The sequence below is a fragment of the Hypomesus transpacificus genome, unplaced genomic scaffold (assembly GCF_021917145.1).
Source record: "Hypomesus transpacificus isolate Combined female unplaced genomic scaffold, fHypTra1 scaffold_223, whole genome shotgun sequence".
Taxonomy (NCBI): domain Eukaryota; kingdom Metazoa; phylum Chordata; class Actinopteri; order Osmeriformes; family Osmeridae; genus Hypomesus; species Hypomesus transpacificus.
The window spans coordinates 36,078-55,158 of record NW_025813758.1 but is presented as its reverse complement, the minus strand read 5'-3'; the positions used below and the strand labels follow the sequence as shown (position 1 = coordinate 55,158).

The 19,081-nt window shown below is 46.7% G+C and overlaps 1 protein-coding gene across 2 annotated transcripts; it reads left to right on the top strand.

The window, feature by feature from the left end:
* The first annotated feature begins 329 nt into the window (after positions 1–329).
* zgc:123010 (uncharacterized protein LOC641500 homolog) lies at positions 330–17,840 on the top strand. 2 transcript variants are annotated; one of them, XM_047014118.1, is made up of 16 exons: positions 330–522; positions 7,047–7,126; positions 8,202–8,282; positions 8,374–8,424; positions 8,504–8,737; positions 8,959–9,084; positions 10,662–10,707; positions 10,959–11,049; positions 12,555–12,696; positions 12,829–12,933; positions 13,217–13,307; positions 13,557–13,590; positions 13,871–13,948; positions 14,719–14,821; positions 15,068–15,255; positions 15,437–17,840. In XM_047014118.1, exons 1-16 carry the CDS (start codon positions 465–467, stop codon positions 15,570–15,572), a joined length of 1,644 nt encoding a protein of 547 aa, XP_046870074.1. In that variant the 5' UTR covers positions 330–464; the 3' UTR covers positions 15,573–17,840. The 2 variants fall into 2 exon arrangements, with proteins under 2 accessions (XP_046870074.1, XP_046870073.1); XM_047014117.1 differs by having other exon boundaries at positions 331–522; positions 7,044–7,126.
* The last annotated feature ends 1,241 nt before the right edge of the window (positions 17,841–19,081 follow it).

Here is a 19,081-nt window from a genome sequence, read left to right as displayed (position 1 = left end):
GAGAACCTCTAAATGGGTTGTTATTCTTTGTAAAAGTGTTGAAACAGCAATACATAAATGCTGACATTCTGTACTTTTGCCTCATATCCATAATTTAATATTAGTTACATATGCCTTGAGTGCACAGCAAAACTTGTTTTGACCTGTGTCCCAATATTGAAGCCACTATGTTATGGGTCAGACAAGACCACTTGGTGTGGATTGATTAACATCAGAGCTCTTCTCAAAGCTTACAGCCTATTTAATTAATTATCATCTTGCAAACTTAATAACTGAATATTTCATTTCCTGAAATTCCATTAAATGACCCCTGTACCTTTAAGACGCTGGCAGGATTGTTGCAGTTACTTTGACGTTTTCACGCCCAGGAGGAAACAGACGAAACCACAGATTCCCGTGGATTCGACACCGATTCTTATATATACTTCTTTTTAATTAAGAAGTTGTTGAGCCGATAATGCTGAATGGTGGCACTAATGAAATTCACAAGAGATATATGCAGGTTGCTGGGGATCGTGAGCGGTAAGACATGTCTTTTGTAAACTTTTGGAACATTCCCAATCCGTAAAAAGTTACATTGATTCCTGAACGTTTATTGTAAAAATGTACGTCTTTATAAACTTCCGTTACATTAACATAATTACTTTGTTGCAATATTCCGTATTTCTTCTAGTACTGCTGAAGTTCAGAGGGAAGTTTTTAACAAGTCTTCCCTCTGTCCCGCTAGTTTCACAATGTGGCGAACTACACCCGACAAATAAATACACTGGATCCATGTCTTTCAGAGTTGTTTTAACAACCACTTACTTTACATTTTCAACTGATATTAACTGTTGGTCAATTAAACACATTTTAATACCCAATCGTATATAAATATCCGTATCTAGTGGGAGCAAAACAACGGTTTTGATTTCTTGAAGGGCGACGGAATGTAGTTGCGGTTCAGGAGGATTGATTCTGCCCGACGAGTGATTGACCAGTTCTTCTTTCCTATCTGTGATTCATTTGTATTGAAGGTTACCGACTGCATGAGTCATACTGTAGCATTAGGAGTTTGATAAGTCGTTTTCATCATACTGAAATTACAACCACACAGGCTGGTTCTGTAATATACTTTTTTTGAGACATGACATAGGCCTATGCTCTCATTATTTACAATTTAATTCTGGAGGCTAGGCAGAATCACTTTGTCTGTTGCTGCAGGCACATGTTTTCTATCTTCATCCATTCAAAATTCACTAAATGTCGGATAAGGTTGATGTGATTGCAAAGTTGTCCCAGTTGTGGCAAAAATCCTTCTTGGATTGCACATTTAAAATCAAAATGGCCTACTGCTGTTTTTTTATATTAAATAATATTCTGAACGTTATTCAGAATTTTGTTATCAGGCATCAGTGCTGCACATGCAATGTGATGTTCTAAAGCAGTTCTTCTCAACCATGGTCCTCGGGACCCACTGCCCTGCCTGTTCTAGATGTTTCCCTGCTCCAACACACCTGATTCTAATATGTTCATTATCAGGTTTCTGCTGAACTTCATAATGGCCCGTTCATTAGAATCAGGAGTGTTGGAGCAGGGAAATATCTAGAACATGCAGGACAGTGGGTCCAGAGGACCAGGGTTGAGAACCACTGTTCGCGAGGCCAGGCGGTGGAATGCCTTCTTCACCAAGCCGGGGTAGTTTTGAGGCTTATGGCCTTGCCATGTACATGTCAGTCAGGGTTTTCTGACGCCAGATTGACTTCTTTGTGATAATAAGGCAATGAAAGCCATAGTAGTTGACATTCCTGTAACATGAGCTCACCTTAAATACCGCACGTATTCAGCCGGTTTGCTCCTCACGGAGAAACGGAAGGTGTCCTGTTGCATTGGCCTCTACATCTGTGGGAATTAATGTAAAGATCACATTCCTATATGATGAGGATTTAAAGAGGGCTGCAGTTTGAGTAACACAGAGACGGACAGAGACAAGCTTTTCGAGAGGGTCTGTGTTGTCTGAGGAGCAGGCAGGGTGCCAGCATCTGAAATTCCTTGCCTTGTCTGAGTGTGGTTAGGGACATCTCTGAGGGTTGTTAGGGACATCTCTGAATGTGGTTAGGGACATCTCTGAGTGTGGTTAGGGACATCTGAGTGTGGTTAGGGACATCTCTGAGGGTGGTTAGGGACATCTCTGAGGGTGGTTAGGGACATCTCTGAGTGTGGTTAGGGACATCTTTGAGGGTTGTTAGGGACATCTCTGAGTGTGGTTAGGGACATCTCTGAGTGTGGTTAGGGACATCTCTGAGTGTGGTTAGGGACATCTGAGTGTGGTTAGGGACATCTCTGAGTGTGGTTAGGGACATCTCTGAGTGTGGTTAGGGACATCTCTGAGTGTGGTTAGGGACATCTGAGGGTGGTTAGGGACATCTCTGAGGGTGGTTAGGGACATCTCTGAGGGTGGTTAGGGACATCTCTGAGGGTGGTTAGGGACATCTCTGAGGGTGGTTAGGGACATCTCTGAGTGTGGTTAGGGACATCTGAGTGTGGTTAGGGACATCTCTGAGTGTGGTTAGGGACATCTCTGAGTGTGGTTAGGGACATCTCTGAGTGTGGTTAGGGACATCTGAGTGTGGTTAGGGACATCTCTGAGGGTTGTTAGGGACATCTCTGTGTGTGGTTAGGGACATCTCTGAGTGTGGTTAGGGACATCTGAGTGTGGTTAGGGACATCTGAGTGTGGTTAGGGACATCTGAGTGTGGTTAGGGACATCTGAGTGTGGTTAGGGACATCTGAGTGTGGTTAGGGACATCTGAGTGTGGTTAAGGACATCTCTGAGTGTGGTTAGGGACATCTGAGTGTGGTTAGGGGTTAGGGTGGGACATCTCTGAGCTCCAGTGGAATGTCCCCAGGCTTGACCAGGGCCGGGTCCTCTCTCGGACCTTTCTCAGTGAGCAGTCCCCCGGTCTCCTCTGCCCAGCTCCCCGTCTCCTCTGCCCAGCCTTCTGTCTCCTCTGCCCAGCCTCCTGTCTCCTCTGCCCAGCCTCCTGTCTCCTCTGCCCAGCCTCCTGTCTCCTCTGCCCAGCCTCCTGTCTCCTCTGCCCAGCCTCCTGTCTCCTCTGCCCAGCCTCCTGTCTCCTCTGCCCAGCCTCCTGTCTCCTCTGCCTAGCCTCCTGTCTCCTCTGCCCAGCCTCCTGTCTCCTCTGCCCAGCCTCCTGTCTCCTCTGCCCAGCCTCCTGTCTCCTCTGCCCAGCCTCCTGTCTCCTTTGCCCAGCCTCCTGTCTCCTCTGCCCAGCCTCCTGTCTCCTCTGCCCAGCCTCCTGTCTCCTCTGCCCAGCCTCCTGTCTCCTCTGCCCAGCCTCCTGTCTCCTCTGCCTAGCCTCCTGTCTCCTCTGCCCAGCCTCCTGTCTCCTCTGCCCAGCCTCCTGTCTCCTCCTTCTCATTTATATCAGGGACAATGCACACTGATCAACAGCAAAAACTGTAAGTGCGCCAGAGTTAGCCAGAGAGGCTAATTTTCATCTGCTATCCCCAGCCAGATGTTTAAAGGCAGCTTAAAATGACAAAATATCAAATAACATACTAAGGTCAAAATAAGTCAATAAACATACAGTAACGTAGACACACCCAGTTCACATATAAGCAACAGAATAGTGTACCTACAGTACAAGCACATATGAGGCACATGACATACATCAACACGACAAACACACATATAAGCAGACAGTACATCAATGCTTGCATACCTGATTGGTAACAAGCCATACCTTAAGGCTGTTTGAATGTTTGAGTGTCTTTCGTGTGTATGTGTGATGGCAGAGCGTTCCAAGTGTGTGCTGAATTACAGAAAATGCTGATTTGCTAAAAGAGCTAGACCTATGTGAAATAATACAATCACCTCTTGAAGCAGATCTAGTGTGTCTGCCAGTCTGTTTAATAAAATCACTTAGCGGAGGTGGAGCCATACCATTTAACATTTTAAAAACCAAACACACATCAGTGAATTTAACAATGTTCTCCCAACTCAATTTTGTTTGATGAGGATATTGCATTGATGGTGACTTTGTTTTTTTAATCAAGTGTTTTTAAAGCTTGTATTTGGAGAATATGTATATGTTTTAATGTTGTGCTGCTGGCTTGTGCTCAGCTGCTTAAACAGTAGGTCAGATGAGGGATAATCATTGCATTAAAATACAGTTGTTTAGCCTGCATGGTTAGACCATCTCTTATATATCAAAAATTCACGAGGTAAACTTTTAAGACATTTGACACGTTTTACCAGTTGTTTAAAGGAGAGATTAGAATCATTAAAGATTCCTAAATATTTAAAATCGGATACTACCTGTAGCCTTTTACCAGCAACATAAACATCTGGTTCAGGTGACACCTTGCAAGCCCTTTTTTTGAAGAACATACAGACAGTCTTCTTAACATTCAGATGAAGGCAGGACTCTGCAAAGCCATTTAGATACAGTGGTCCTTGTGGATGTGAGCTTAAGTGCTGCTTGGTCTTTGTTTTTTTGCATGAACATAAATCACTGTGTCATCAGCGTACATTTGAATATCACATCCATTGCAGACACCGGGCAAATCAGTCATGTTACTCATTACACGTAGGTTTAAACGTAGGCTCACTTGAAAAAAAAACTATTCAGTGTACATTTTGGGTCATTTTAAAAGCATAAAGGAAAGGATGTTAAGTCTGAAGGCTCGATAGAGAAAGAGAGAGGGGGGGGGGGGGGCAGATTAACAGAGGGGGAGATGGAGACAGAGGATTGCTTTGAGGAAGGGAAAGAAGATCCAAAACAAGAGGAAGTGCCTTTTCTACAATATTTTTTTTCCACTCTTCAGACCTGACGTCAACACAGGCAACTGGTAGTTGTGCAACAATAGGGAAGGGGGGTGGGGGTGAGGGAGGGGGTGCTTACCCCAGTTCAGTACCATGAGATCCAAGCCTCGACTCCAACGCAGTGCAGGTCAGTGAAGGTGCTTTGTGGAAAAGGACTTCCTGTTACTAGGTCATGTTGGACCTTTTGTAGAGCCTCAGGTCAAGTGTAGCAGCCTGGTGCATGCTGGGTAAATGATGTGGGTCCTGTGAGGTCCAATGTGTAGGATGTGTCGTTTCCTGCTAACATCATCTAGTCAGTCTGATTGTTGTTCCTCCTGGCCTCAATCAACTGGGAAGTGACTGTGTAAACCCAGATAGATGAATATCTGGTCATGCAGATGAACCTATGCACAGGGTGTGTGTGTTTTCAAAGAACAAGCGTTTCTGTGTATCTTATGTCATTGTTATGAACTTGGAACAAGTATGAGAGAAATGATTTGTGAAAGTGTCATAGAAATTAGATAATCCCCTCCTCCCCATCCCCTCTCTCTCCTCCCCCTTTTCTCTCCTCTTCCTCCTCCTCGCCTCTGTTCACCATTCAAATCTATACCATCAATGTGTTTATGATTAAATTGTTTACCAGAGCGCACACTTATTTAGAGGAATATGTTCATCATAGATCTAGCCTCTTAACTGTGCTCTCAAAGTGAACCAGATTGATATAGGTAACGTTTTAATGTACTACATTTTCTTCTGCCCCCATCATGCACCCAGACTCCCCGACAGGGCCCATGGTCCACCCACCAGTCTCACAGCATCCTGTGGGAAACACTGGGACTTCTCTCCCTTCTCCTCTTCCTCCTCCCTGTACTCTTCCTCCTTTTTTCAATTTTACCTTCACCTCTTCCTCCCCTGCATTTTCCCTTTTCCTCCTCTTCCTCCTCCTCTGCTTGTCCAGGGTCTGTTTGTGGTCCTAGTCCACATGCAGGTGCTGGTGTGAGAGAGGAGAGGTACTATATCCAGAGCCACGAGTCACAGACCTCCTATACTGGGACGGAGCTCAGGGTCTCACTAGTCCAGCAGGAAAACATCCACATGACATCAACTAACTACAGTGTCTGTATGCTTATGAAGTCCTCTCATGGTGTACTGTAGTCCAGGATTCAGTTCACTGAAAGTGACCCCGGTTTTCCAGCGTAATCTGTGTTTTGTTAGAGATGTTTGTGAGATGTCAGAAACTCCTACGACAAGAGTAGGTGAGACAGCTACAGTACTATGACAGGTAGAGAACTATGGTAGGAGGAGGTAAGACAGGTGCAGTCCTATGGTAGGAGGAGGTAAGACAGGTGCGGTCCTATGGAAGGAGGAGGTAAGACAGGTGCAGTCCTATGGTAGGAGGAGGTAAGACAGGTGCAGTCCTATGGTAGGAGGAGGTAAGCCAGGTGCAGTCCTATGGTAGGAGGAGATAAGACAGGTGCAGTCCTATCGTAGGAGGAGGTAAGACAGATGCGGTCCTATGGTAGGAGGAGGTAAGACAGGTGCAGTCCTATGGTAGGAGGAGGTAAGACAGGTGCAGTCCTATGGTAGGAGGAGGTAAGACAGGTGCAGTCCTATGGTAGGAGGAGGTAAGACAGGTGCAGTCCTATGGTAGGAGGAGGTAAGACAGGTGCAGTCCTATCGTAGGAGGAGGTAAGACAGGTGCAGTCCTATGGTAGGAGGAGGTAAGACAGGTGCAGTCCTATGGTAGGAGGAGGTAAGACAGGTGCAGTCCTATCGTAGGAGGAGGTAAGACAGGTGCATTCCAATGGTAGGAGGAGGTAAGACAGGTGCAGTCCTATGGTAGGAGGAGGTAAGACAGATGCGGTCCTATGGTAGGAGGAGGTAAGACAGGTGCAGTCCTATGGTAGGAGGAGGTAAGACAGGTGCAGTCCTATGGTAGGAGGAGGTAAGACAGGTGCAGTCCTATGGTAGGAGGAGGTAAGACAGGTGCAGTCCTATGGTAGGAGGAGGCTGTTTCAGCCAGCAGAACAGTGACAGACAGCTACCCACAGTGTTAAACTGAACATGGTGATCTGTGAAAAGCCAAAAAGCCATGAATCTGCATTCATGGCTTTTAGTCATGTGATCAAGTGTTTGAGATATACGTGCTCCTAATCGGCAACAAGCAATCAATGCCCCCTGGTCCTTGCGTTTGTGTGTTTGCCCGTGTGTGTGTGTGCGACCTGACGCTGTGTGACAGAAGGCCCCAGCACCCAGCAGGATCTGGAGCAGGACTGTGGAGTGGCCGTCCCTGACCCCTCCAGCCATGACCGTCTGGCACAGGTAGGACACCTATCTGTCTTCTGTAACAGGCACACTACTCTGGGGTTCTCTGGTCCTTAGACTTAGAAAACAGTCATGTCCTCCAAGAGGTAGTTTACTGTACAGCACAGTTTCCTAGCAGCCTGTCTAAACCTATAATGAATAAGTCCTATATCGTATAGAGTTAGTATTCTTATCAACAATAACTATAATATTAATATACTGTATTTCTTTGAATAAACGCTGCAGCGTTTACTAAATAACGTTAATTTTTGGTGCGGCGTTTATTCGGGGGCGGCGTTTATTCGAGGGCGGCGTTTAATTATTAGAGATTTCGTGAATTGTAGCTACAGTGCAGCCATAGAGAACTTTGTTGCTGGCATTTTGACAAATGAATCATGCAGCTAAAAACGCAGGTTTCATTTACTTCCGCTGACCTCCTTGTCTATTCTTTGTTCGTCTCCGAGTGTGGCAACTCCCTTTCTGATTGGCTATCAATTAGGTGTGCGTTGGTAGTACAACTGTCTGAAATACAAGTGTTCTACATTGTGTAGATATCTGAAGCAGCATGCCGAAACGTTCATACATGTTAGCTTTCAAACAGAAAGCCGTGCAGAAAGTTATGTACATGTGTAATAAATACTGGGGTTGAATGTCACCAATTAAATAACCGTTTTCAGTTTTTTTGATGCAGCGTTTATTAGAGGGCGGCGTTTATTCAAAGAAATACGATATATATATTGATAAATAATAAATCAATGTAATATCAATATTTACTGAAATGAGTAATAATTAACCAACTAAGAACTAAATAGCCCAGGCCTATCTGGATATGGACATGAGGTCAAGTGCCTGTGTGACTTGGGTGTGTACAGTTGGTTTGTGTGTGTAAATACTCATGCATGACTTGTGTGTGCTCACAATCATATTGATGTTGTGTGTGTGTGTTTCCATCCTGGTGTGTGTGTCCATCCTCATGTGTGAGGTGTCTGTGTTCATAATCAAATGTATGCATGTTCATCCTTGTGTGTGAGTTTGTGGGTGTTCGTCCTCATCAGCATGATGTGTGTTCATCCTTGTGTGTGTGTGTTACCAGGACGACCTGAACGGAGAGGAGGGGCTCAGTGAGGAGGAGAAGGTCAAGCGGAGAGCAGAGCGTCGCAGAGCCAAGAGGAAGGTGAGTGCGTGTCTCACACACACACACGCACACACACACACACACACCCACTTGGGGGTCAGTGTTTCATTCCTGGTTTTTCCCTCGCTAGCGTCAACGAGAACGCAGGAAGATGGAGCAGGTGCAGAGAAGCACTGAACAGGTAGGGAACCTTTCATCCCTCGAGTCTGGACGAAAACTACACCTGAATATGTTTACTGAGGTGTGTGTGTGTGTGTCAGGATGATGAAGATGAGGATGATGTTGAGTCTGAGGAGAGCGAGTCTGAGATGGAAGGAGGAGGTGGTGGAGTAGTAGTAGAGGAGGAGGAGGAGGACAAACATCAGGGCTCCATGTGCTGCTCCCAGGATGAACCGGGCCCCCCTCCCTGCACCTCGGGCCCCCCTCCCTGCACCTCGGCCCCCCCCAGGGCCCCTCCTGGCCCCCCCAGGGCCCCTCCTGGCCCCAGTGAGGAGGTACGACTGAATCATTCCCTCCCACTCATGGACAGTTTGTACCCTGTTTTATAACTCATGGAGGGTAGTTTGCTGTATTATCATCTCCATTATAGGGTACACATTATTTTATTAACTCTTTCCTACATTTTGAGAGCCATTCTATACTAATCTGTCTGTGTTTGTAATTTGTCTGTATATGTTTTTGTCTTTCTGTTTCTGTGTGTATCTATGTTTCTCAGGAGCCAGAATGGGATGTAAGCAGTGCCTTCTTTTCCAATGCTGCCAGCCACATCAAGCCTAAAGGCTGGACCAAACCAGGCCGCAAGTCCAAAGAGAACAAGGAAAATGAGGCCAGAACCAGCGAGGTGAGAGTTTGCAGATCACACCGAGTTTCTCCTAGTCTGGGACCAGGTGGAATCTGAGAAACCGGGTCTGAAAGTCAAGTGTTTTCTTCTTTTACAATAACTGTTGGTGTTGGGTCAGTGTTACTAGGGGTTAGGGTAGTGGTGGCTGTCCTGATGGCAATGTCACAATGCTACTTTTGTTTATGTTGTATTGTGTTTATGGTCAGCGTAACAAAATGGCTCACTTGACAGAGCTGCTTCTCTGATAACTGGCTAGGGCTAGTGCGGTGGGCTAGCATGGTGGGCTAGCATGGTGGGCTAGCGCGGTGGGCTAAGCACGGTGGGCTGGCTGTCTTCCTGTGTGACGGTGTGTGATTGGCAGCTTTTTGCAGTCAAGTCCAAAGTCCTGTGTGAGAACGTGCTAACCCTAGGCCCGGACAACACTGTGTAAACATGTCTTAAGATCACAAACAAGACTTGATGTACTTAACGTACACTTGGACACTTGAGCCCACTCACAATTTCGAATAAAATAATGAATTGAAATTAGATTAAATTGAATGATTTTTTGTTTAAGATCAACTGTAGTTTTGTCATCTTCCAGTCTTTATTAGATCATTTATTTTAATCACTCATGTAATCTATGAGTTTGACTGAGTTACCCATTTTGTAACAAATAAAGCAAACAATAATATCTATGTTGAGTGAAGACATAACAAGCATGAGCAAGATAAGGTGCTAGCTGCTTCACAGGCACATTCCCCACACACTGCCTGCCTTGGCTAGGAGGTGATGGATAGCTCTGAAGTTGAATCTTAGATTCAGTAGAACACTGTTTAGTGAAACACTGTTTAGTGAAAGTATTTTTACACACACACAATGTGACCAGAACTCAGGATTGGGACTAAACATCTATTGGAGAAAATAATAACTGAGATTCTGGAGCTTCAGGGCGCAAGAAGTAGTGTACCCATCATGGTGACCACTGGACAGGCAGTTGAGGCAGTGTCATGATCTGAGGTTGCATCCATTTGTCAGGTCTAGCAACGTTATGTGGCCAAACGTCAGCTGAATGACCAGATGATCCCATCGGTGGATTCTTTCTTTCCTGATGAGATGGGCATATTCCAGGATGCCAGGATGGATCAGGCTAGGTTACAGTGGTTCAGGGATCATGGGATTCCTGCCACCACAGGATCCTGAGATGTGCCGGAGAAGTCTTTACAGAGTGGGGAAACTCACCCGTCATCAACACAAGGTCTCGAACACAAATTTGACCTAATGCAACTCTGGGCAGAAAGAAATGTTGTGGCGTCGCACAACGTTGTCAAAACAAGCCATGGCAAGTGTGTGCCGTAATCAAAGCTAAAAGCGGTCCAACAAAGTATCGGTCCACTTTGTTTTTGGGCAGGCAGTGCATTAGCTTACTGCTCAGGGATTCATTCACATCTGAAGCAGTCACTCCAGCTAGAGTGACCACTCCACCAGCTGTCAGTGGTTCCTACACCTGCTTTGGAACAGCAGTCATTCTAAGAAGCAGGATTTGGCTCGGTGGAGCTGTTTGTTTAGCTACTAACAGTACAGTGTTTCTCCTCTAGGAGAACGGATCTGACGCCACGATCAAGAGAAGCGCCTCGCTGACAGGTGAGTGTGAAGCCGTGGTTAGTAGGAGGATGAAGACCCTCCTGATGTGGGAGGACAGGTGATGAAGTTGCTTGGTTAGGAAGGCCCGAGGACCCAGAATCTTTCGATGGGAGGGTTGGAGGTAACTTCCAACTGATGTCTGCACTTATTCAAGGTTTTGTGTCTCAATTCTTTGGCCCTTTTTGTCTCTGTGTGTGTGCGTGCATGCCCTTTTGTGCATGCTTCTACGTGTGTGTGTGTGTGTCCTACAGAGAAAGGAATCAAGCTGGTTCAGGAGGGCCAGTACGCACAGGCTGTCAGCATGTTTACAGAAGCCATCAGATATGATCCAGCTGACTACAGGTACACTGACCCAGCCTCTCAGGTAGCTAAGTCCTCTAAAACTCAGAAGCACAGTTAGCTAGCATCTGTGTAACACAGCAACACGGTTAGCGTATTTTCCGGAAAATAAGCCGCATTTTCTATAAAGCACAACCCACCACAATGGGAGCTTTGTGTTTGTAAATCTGAGTATAAACCGCACTGGAATATATGCCTCACTTGATACAGGAACAATGATACCAAGCAATGCACGAGTATAGAGGGTTTTCACCGACGTCACGTTCTAGGCGGTAACCCGGATGACAGCCATTGTTGAGGCACTCGGTGTAAACAAACTGAACGGAGTGCATGGAGTATTGTGCGCTTTGGATACTTTAAGTGAATATAGCCATGTCTAAACAACCGAAAAGCTCGTCAAATCACGTCCAAGATGCAAAGGTATTGAGGGAAGGACTCGGACCACAAGAAAAGGTACAATATTTTGAGAAATTACGATTTATTGGCGGTGCAGATCCATACGAGTTAGATCCCTCTTCTTGGATCCGTGACGACCCGGTGATTCATCCTTCAGTTGCATATCCCGATATAGTCAACAACCTGGTTTTCTCGCCGAGCCCATACACAGCGGAAGACCTTAAATCCTACAAAGGTTTGGAGGCCTATAACCAGATGCTGTGTGGATGGGTGAGGGAGACGCAGTAACAAGTTAGTGCTATAAACGACCGTTGTGTTGTGAAGGCCAAAGTAAGTAATGCAATAACGTCATTAACCAACTTAACCTTAACTGTATGATATCATTGCAATACTCATGGTGTAGCCAAGTGACTCTCAAACGTGTTTTTTCCCTTGTAAATCTTGGTGGAGCATTGCCAACCACAAGTACCTCCTTTCCTTTTAATCTCTGGTATTCCTGTCCCTGGTTTTTAATAACTTTTGGAAGTCGCTAATATTCCAAATGCTTTTCTCGATCTGTCCTTTTGGTACAACCTGAAACACGGCAATAATTAACCATTTTCCTTGACGACGTTCGGTATATACTTCAGTGCCAGTGCTTTGTTGTCATGCGGAGTGCCCCCAAGATGGCGACTTCTGGTCTGATGACGCGTCGGTGAAAACCCTCTATAGGTGATCTTATAGCATGCTGTTGTGGAACACACTTCGAAAACAAAAGTAGTTGCATAATGTATGTTTTTCTATTGCCCGGGAATTAACTAATATTTACCTTTTTAGACGCGTAATTTCTAATTATTTCCGACGGTCCCCAAAGCGCAAGTCATTGTTCCTAAATGGTAGCGAACTAGCTTTAGTTAGCTTCCTGGCTAATGAAACCGCGGTTTCATTTAATAAAAAAAATACGGTAGCTAGCATCTGTGCAACACAGTTAGCTAGCTCCTTTTATAACCCAGCAACACAGTTAGCTATAGCTCCTGTTGCAACACAGTTAGCTAGCTCCAGTATATACAAACCCATCAACAGAATTATCTAGCTCCTGTTCATTAAAAGTGTGTATGGATGTGTGTTTTCAGGTTCTTCGGGAACCGTTCCTACTGCTATGCATGTTTGGAACAGTACCCTCAGGCCCTGGCTGATGCTGAGCGCTCCATCGGGCTGGCTCCTGATTGGCCCAAAGGACACTTCCGTCAAGGGAGCGCCCTCATGGGACTGAAGGTACTGGTCACACTTCCTCTAACGTACACGTACAAACACACATAAACACTTACTATTTTCAATATGTATGTAAAAGTGGATACTATAGCTAAGAAATCAGAATGTTAGTCCTAAAGTGTGTGTGTGTGACAGAGGTACAGCGAGGCAGAGCAGGCCATGGAGAAGGTGTTAAAACTGGACCAGGACTGTGAGGAGGCTGTCAATGACCTCTTCAACTGCAAAGTTCTGCAGCTCATGGTAAACACACAAGCAAATACACTTCACACACTACACCGATTCAAACTGATATTATCAAATCAAACTTAAATTGATGTGATGTATGGGTTTACTCATCGACCACATCCTTTCAGTCTCCTGCTGGGTTGGGCTGGTGTTCAGTAGACTGGCTGGTTTACACACCAACAGACTCCTAACATCTGACCTTCTGCATGAAGCTGTCATTGTTGACTACTAACAGACTCTTCCTTTCTTTCTATCATGCTCTCTGTCTTGTTTTTTTCTTTCTCCCTTTCTCTCCCAGGATCTAGGTTTTGAGGAGATGCAGTGTGTGTTATTGCTTGAGAAGTTCTCTACAGTACAGGCTGTACTGTCCTCTCCAGAGGCTTCCAGGGGTGAGGACACACACACACACTGGCCAAGAACAAGGTCGGAAAACTACATTTTGCATATGGGACACTAGGGAGTAGTAAAGATGTGAAGACTCATCCAATGGCCTCTCTCTTTGCCTCTCTCTCTCCTTTCCTCTATATCTTCTCTCCCCCCTCTCTCTCATCTCTTCCATTCCCTGTCCCTCTCCTCACTGTCTCTCTCCCCCCTCCCTCTCTTTTCCCCCCTCCCTCTCCTTTTCATTCTTTTTTCAGCTTTGAGCCAGGAATCCTCATTGGTCCAGCCAGGGTATGTGATAAATAACCCAGTCATGTTTGCCAGACGGAATGCATGAAATCTAAGAATGATTAATTCATTCTTCTCTTAATCTTTGTCTTGTCTGTCTCTGTCTCTCTCTCTCCCTGTTTCACCATCTCTCTGTCTCTCTCTGTCTCTCTCTCTGTCTCTCTCTGTCTCTCTCTCTGTCTCTCCCTGTTTCACCATCTCTCTGTCTCTCTCTGTCTCTCTCTGTCTCTCCCTGTCTCTCTCTCTCTGTCTCTCTCTCTGTCTCTCTCTCTCTGTCTCTCAGAAGTCCATGCCAGTCCCTCTGGGTAGGGAACGTGACTGCAGAGCTGACTGAGAAGCAGCTCTGGGACCTCTTTAAAACGTAAGACTCTGGGTTAACTCTCCCTGCACTTCGTTAAAGATCCTGTAAAGTGGAATTGAAAATGAGTTTTAAGTTCTTCACATCACAGAAGAATGTGTTGTTTACTACCCATCCAAATTCGAATGAAATAAGAAAGAAAAAACTGACAAGTATGTTAAATTAGGCTTTGAAATCGTGAGAAAACCAGCAGTCTTCTTTGCTTGAGACTGGGGGAGCATGTCGTCTGAATGAGCTGAAGCTCTGCCCCCTCGAATTTAATGAATTTAGCAACAACAGCAACACTAGCTAAATCTACTGCAGATATCAGAAAAGCCATGCCTGCAGTCTCTGAGTGTTTTGTGTGTTAATTACATTGTCTTCGCATCGTACCAGCTGAGTAACAGAATGCAACCGTCTGTGATCTGAAGTAGATCGGTCGCTGTGATGTAGATCGGTCGGGTTTTGGCTCCACCTATACAAAACCCGAGCTGAGTTTTTGCGCTTTGCACATGCTTTCAGGAACTAATTTCACACGTATATAATGTACTGTATATAATGTACTGAGAAGCAAATAATGGAATTGTATTTACCGGATCTTTAACTCTCCCAGCACTGCTTTAACCCAGGTTTAACTTGCTGCTGCTCAACAACTAAAATGGAGAATAAAGTAACAGAAAGTCGCCAGATTTGTCACTAGTCGCAGTGTATTTGTTGTCGATAGGGAAGGTGAAAGTCGCTTACTTGGCAACGTGGGGGAGACGGTTCTGACTGTTGTGGTTCTCTCCTTGCAGCCACGGGGAGATAGACAGTATCCGAGTGCTGCACGAGAGGTTTTGTGCCTTCGTCAACTTTCAGAACGCCAACATGGCGTCGCAAGCTCTGGAGAAGCTCAACGTGAGTGATGCTGTCTGCTCCTCTTCTGAAGAGAGGACCGGATGCTCTTTGTCATGTAGGGTGTATTGTATGTTTTGTAGTTGAATTGCCATGTCTAACAAGTGCCGGTAAACACAATTTCTTGGTCCAGATTCTTTCGACAAACTTGTATAGTATTCTATGGGTCTAACAGGTAATTTCGATATGAATAAAGTTGATCCATAATGTAACAACATGTTTCTGCATGTGCTTGTTTGCTCCCTACAGGGCTATAGTATTGAGAACACAAGACTGGTGGTTCGCTACCCAGACCGCCACACCCAGAGGGTCCTGCACACCCCCCTGAAGACCAGCCTCCCCCTGAAGACCAGCCTCCCCCTGAAGACCAGCCTCCCCCTGAAGACCAGCCTCCCTGCCACGGAGCAGGCTGCTGCCGCTGCTGCCGCTGCCGCTGGGTAAACACTTCTACTTCCTGTTTACAATCCAATTCAGGAAGTCATCACAATCCTGGATGGAGCCCAATGTAGAGCTGTCAGAAGGATGTGTGTCGAGGAACCTGTGTTCGCACCTTGTCTATATAGTGGTTAAATCATCATCGTTGTTGTCTAAAACTCTCCCAACCTTCCTCCTTTCCAGACAAAGACGCAGAGGCCCGGTGAATGGAGATGAGTGTTACTTCTGGAGATCTACCGGCTGCCACTTTGGGGACAAGTGTCGCTACAAACACTTTCCGGAGCAGCAAGGCAAAGACAGGAAGCCTTGGCAGCCCTGAGGCTAACTTCCTGTCTGGGCAGGAAGCTGAGCACACTAAGTGACCTGAGAGAGCCTTGTCTAACTGACTGGGAGTGCTCATTGGACAGCATTAAGACTGGCAGACTGGACCAGAACAGGCCCAACTAACCCAGGCTACAGCCGGAACACTAATATTCTGGATGGAGCCAGCCTTTTTAACCGGATAGTTCTGATAGACCTACAGCCTTGCAGCCCTCTAGCTAAGAGTCTGAAGGACCGGGGTGGTTTTCTAGCCCCAGGTGGTCTCTTCACCCTATAAAAACATGGATGTTTTGCTTCACCCTTCAAACTCACCATTCCTCCGTCCCTCCAATCCACCATCACTCCATTCCTCCACCCCCCTCCACCCCTCCAAGACACCACCTGTCCAGCCCTCCACTTCTCCACCTCACCATCCCTCCATCCCTTCTCTCCACCCTACCAACGCTCCAGTCCTTCCACTTATGCACCCCTCGACTCCACCACCCTTTCATAGCCCCCTCTCACCCCCACTATCCCTCCATCCTTCCACCCCTCAATCAGAGACCCAGCCGCTCTGCACCACCTCCCCCTTCAGGCTGCCCAGCTGCTGGCTCCGAGGCAGGGCTAGGCCCGGCATCATCACCCCTTGGACGAGGGAACTCTGGAGCACACCTCTGCCCATTTGGTATTTGGAATTAATGGCAAATACCTTTAGCGGGCAATTTGATTAATTTTTCCCAGAGCAAATGAAAGGAGGGTAATCAAAATGCACCTGGAATATTCAAGAAACCAAACTCTTGTTGCTCAAGATGGAAGTATAACCCTTGATTTTTATCAGTTCATGTTTATTGTAGGACCCCCCCTCGTTTACCCCATGACTGCTGCTGTAACACTGAACACACACTCCTGAACACCCAGCTGGGACAATAGAGCAGTGTCTTCAACAGTTTCTCTGCTCCGGAAGAAACATCATGGAGACACACAGCGCCAACGTTTTTGAACTGTTGTGGTCATGTGTGAGAAAGGAATCTGCTAATGCAGATTTTTTTGTATTTCTATACGAGTACGGTTGTGTGGCACAAGATCTACGTGTCAATATTCTACTCAACCAAAGTGATCTTCCAACCCACAGAAGGACAGCTAGCTAGCTGACCCGTCTCTAAGGTGAGCAGGGGACTGTCATGGCTTACAGACCCATCCTCCAGGGGACTGTCATGGCTTACAGACCCATCCTCCAGGGGACTGTCATGGCTTACAGACCCATCCTCCAGGGGACTGTCATGGCTTACAGACCCATCCTCCAGGGGACTGTCATGGCTTACAGACCCATCCTCCAGGGGACTGTCATGGCTTACAGACCCATCCTCCAGGGGACTGTCATGGCTTACAGACCCATCCTCCAGGGGTCTCAACCACAGCTGCTCAGTCAGCATGTGTCTGATCAGGTCCCTGTGACTGGCTGGACTCAAAGACAATCATCAGGCAGGTTGCCGAGCACACTAGCACCACTCGCTTACAGACAACCGCAGCAATCCTCTCCAGTGTTGGCTCACACTACAGCCCAGACCTTGAACTGTGTGGACTGCTGGAGGTGTTCTAGTTTTGGTTTGACACGCTCGCCTCGTGTCTTTGACCTCCGTTTCTTGTTTTGGTTCCTGTGAGACTTGTGACAGACTCATCACACCAATGAGGTCAAATGTCGTGTTTCCACGGTGACATCTGTGGACCTTGTGAGGGCGTTGTCACAGGGGGAGGGTGGAGCAGTGGGCCAAGATCACCAGTGTTAATGGTACACAGACTGAGGCACATGGTGTCCCCTCACCTAACATGCTGGGTGGTGATGAGTGTGTTCCTCCGCCCCTCTCGCACGGCCTGTCTGTGAGCCTGGGTCTCTCCTGGTCCCTCCCTGGCCCCCTCTGCTGTCACATTCTGGGCACAGACAGGCGCCAGAAGGGAGGTTTGCGTTGTTAGAGAACTTAGAAGATAAAGTATTCATTCATTTTTAACCAATGCATGTTACTTTGGAGTCGGATTTGGTAATTGCTTCCCTGTGTGGGCCATACATTTAAATTTGAGTCAGTAACTTTATTCTCCACCCCACCCCTTCCCCCAAGTTCCTATTTTGAGGAAAATGTGTTTTTAATTACGACGTATACTCAGTGTTTGACTTGAACATTGTAATTCCCGTTCAGGCTAAATTTACCAAATATTTTAGGTCTACAAATATTCTGCAATGCACTGCCAAAGAGTCTGTATTTAATAAATGTATTTAAATTATTATAAACACCTCAGTGTCTGGTCACGCCTGTCACATTTATTTCATCAGACCTGTTATGCACACACATAATTATGCATGGTTATAGATGTACGGAGACATGGTCCCTACCAAACTGAATTCTTGATGTCAAGGTAAACTTACCAGTCGTCCAACATCCTGAGAAGGTGCAGTACACCATCCTATCCACCAGGGCGCAGCGTTGCATTTATGAAATCTCTTTGGCTACGATCGCTCGCTGACACTGAGGCATGTGGCAGACAAGCCCTCTGGATGGATCTTTCATCTCTGACACCAGCCCAGACCGAGGAGGCTGAAAGCAGCCTGGGTGCAGAGAGGGCACATGGAGGGCCTGTCATCACGGCCAGAGACGCCTCGTGTGGTGGGGAACGGAGGAAGATCTGTAACCACGACGACCAGGGGGAGGGGCACAGATGGGCCCTGAGGAGGGGGAGTGTGGGAAACACAGCTTCCATGACTGACATGGAGACTGACTAGCTACACAGACTGGCCAGCTTCCATTAGTGACAGAGAGACAGAAATAAAAATATCTGCCTCCACCAACAGTGTGGAATATTTTATTTTAATATAACTACATATACCTATACCTACGAAACTCAATCTCAATACAGTCATAGTCATTCTACATTAGTTATAGAAGTAAACTAGGCATTTCAGTACAGGAGGACAACACATGGAGGTGAGGATGTAGGTGGGGATGTAGGTGAGGATGGAGGTGAGGTGAAGATGGAGGTGGGGCGAGGATGTAGGTGGTGATGTAGGTGAGGTGAGGATGAAGGTGAGGCGAGGATGGAGGTTAGGTAAGGATGAAGGTGGGGATGGAGGTGAGGAGAGGATGGAGGTGAGGATGGAGGTGAGGATAGAGGTGGGGATGGAGGTAAGGATGGAGGTGAGGGTGGAGGTGAGGGTGGAGGTGAGGATGGAGGTGAGGGTGGAGGTGAGGGTGGAGGAGGGGATGGAGGTGAGGGTGGAGCTGAGGATGGAGGTGGGTTTGGAGGTGAGGGTGGAGGTGGGTTTGGAGCTGAGGATGGAGGTGAGTATGGAGCTGAGGATGGAGGTGAGGGTGGAGCTGAGGATGGAGGTGAGGGTGGAGCTGAGGATGGAGGTGAGTATGGAGGTGAGGATGGAGGTGAGGGTGTAGCTGAGGATGGAGGTGAGTATGGAGGTGAGGATGGAGGTGAGGGTGTAGCTGAGGATGGTGGTGAGGGTATAGCTGGGTTTGGAGCTGGGAA

What these genes read in the sequence shown, in the direction of transcription:
- zgc:123010 (XM_047014117.1), top strand. Translation starts at nt 465, where the DNA reads ATGGTGGCACTAATGAAATTCACAAGAGATATATGCAGGTTGCTGGGG. An exon ending in GCAAAGTTCTGCAGCTCATG is followed by an intron (nt 12,934 to 13,216) that starts GTAAACACACAA and finishes TTTCTCTCCCAG; the next exon opens with GATCTAGGTTTTGAGGAGAT. An exon ending in CTCTCCAGAGGCTTCCAGGG is followed by an intron (nt 13,308 to 13,556) that starts GTGAGGACACAC and finishes TTCTTTTTTCAG; the next exon opens with CTTTGAGCCAGGAATCCTCA.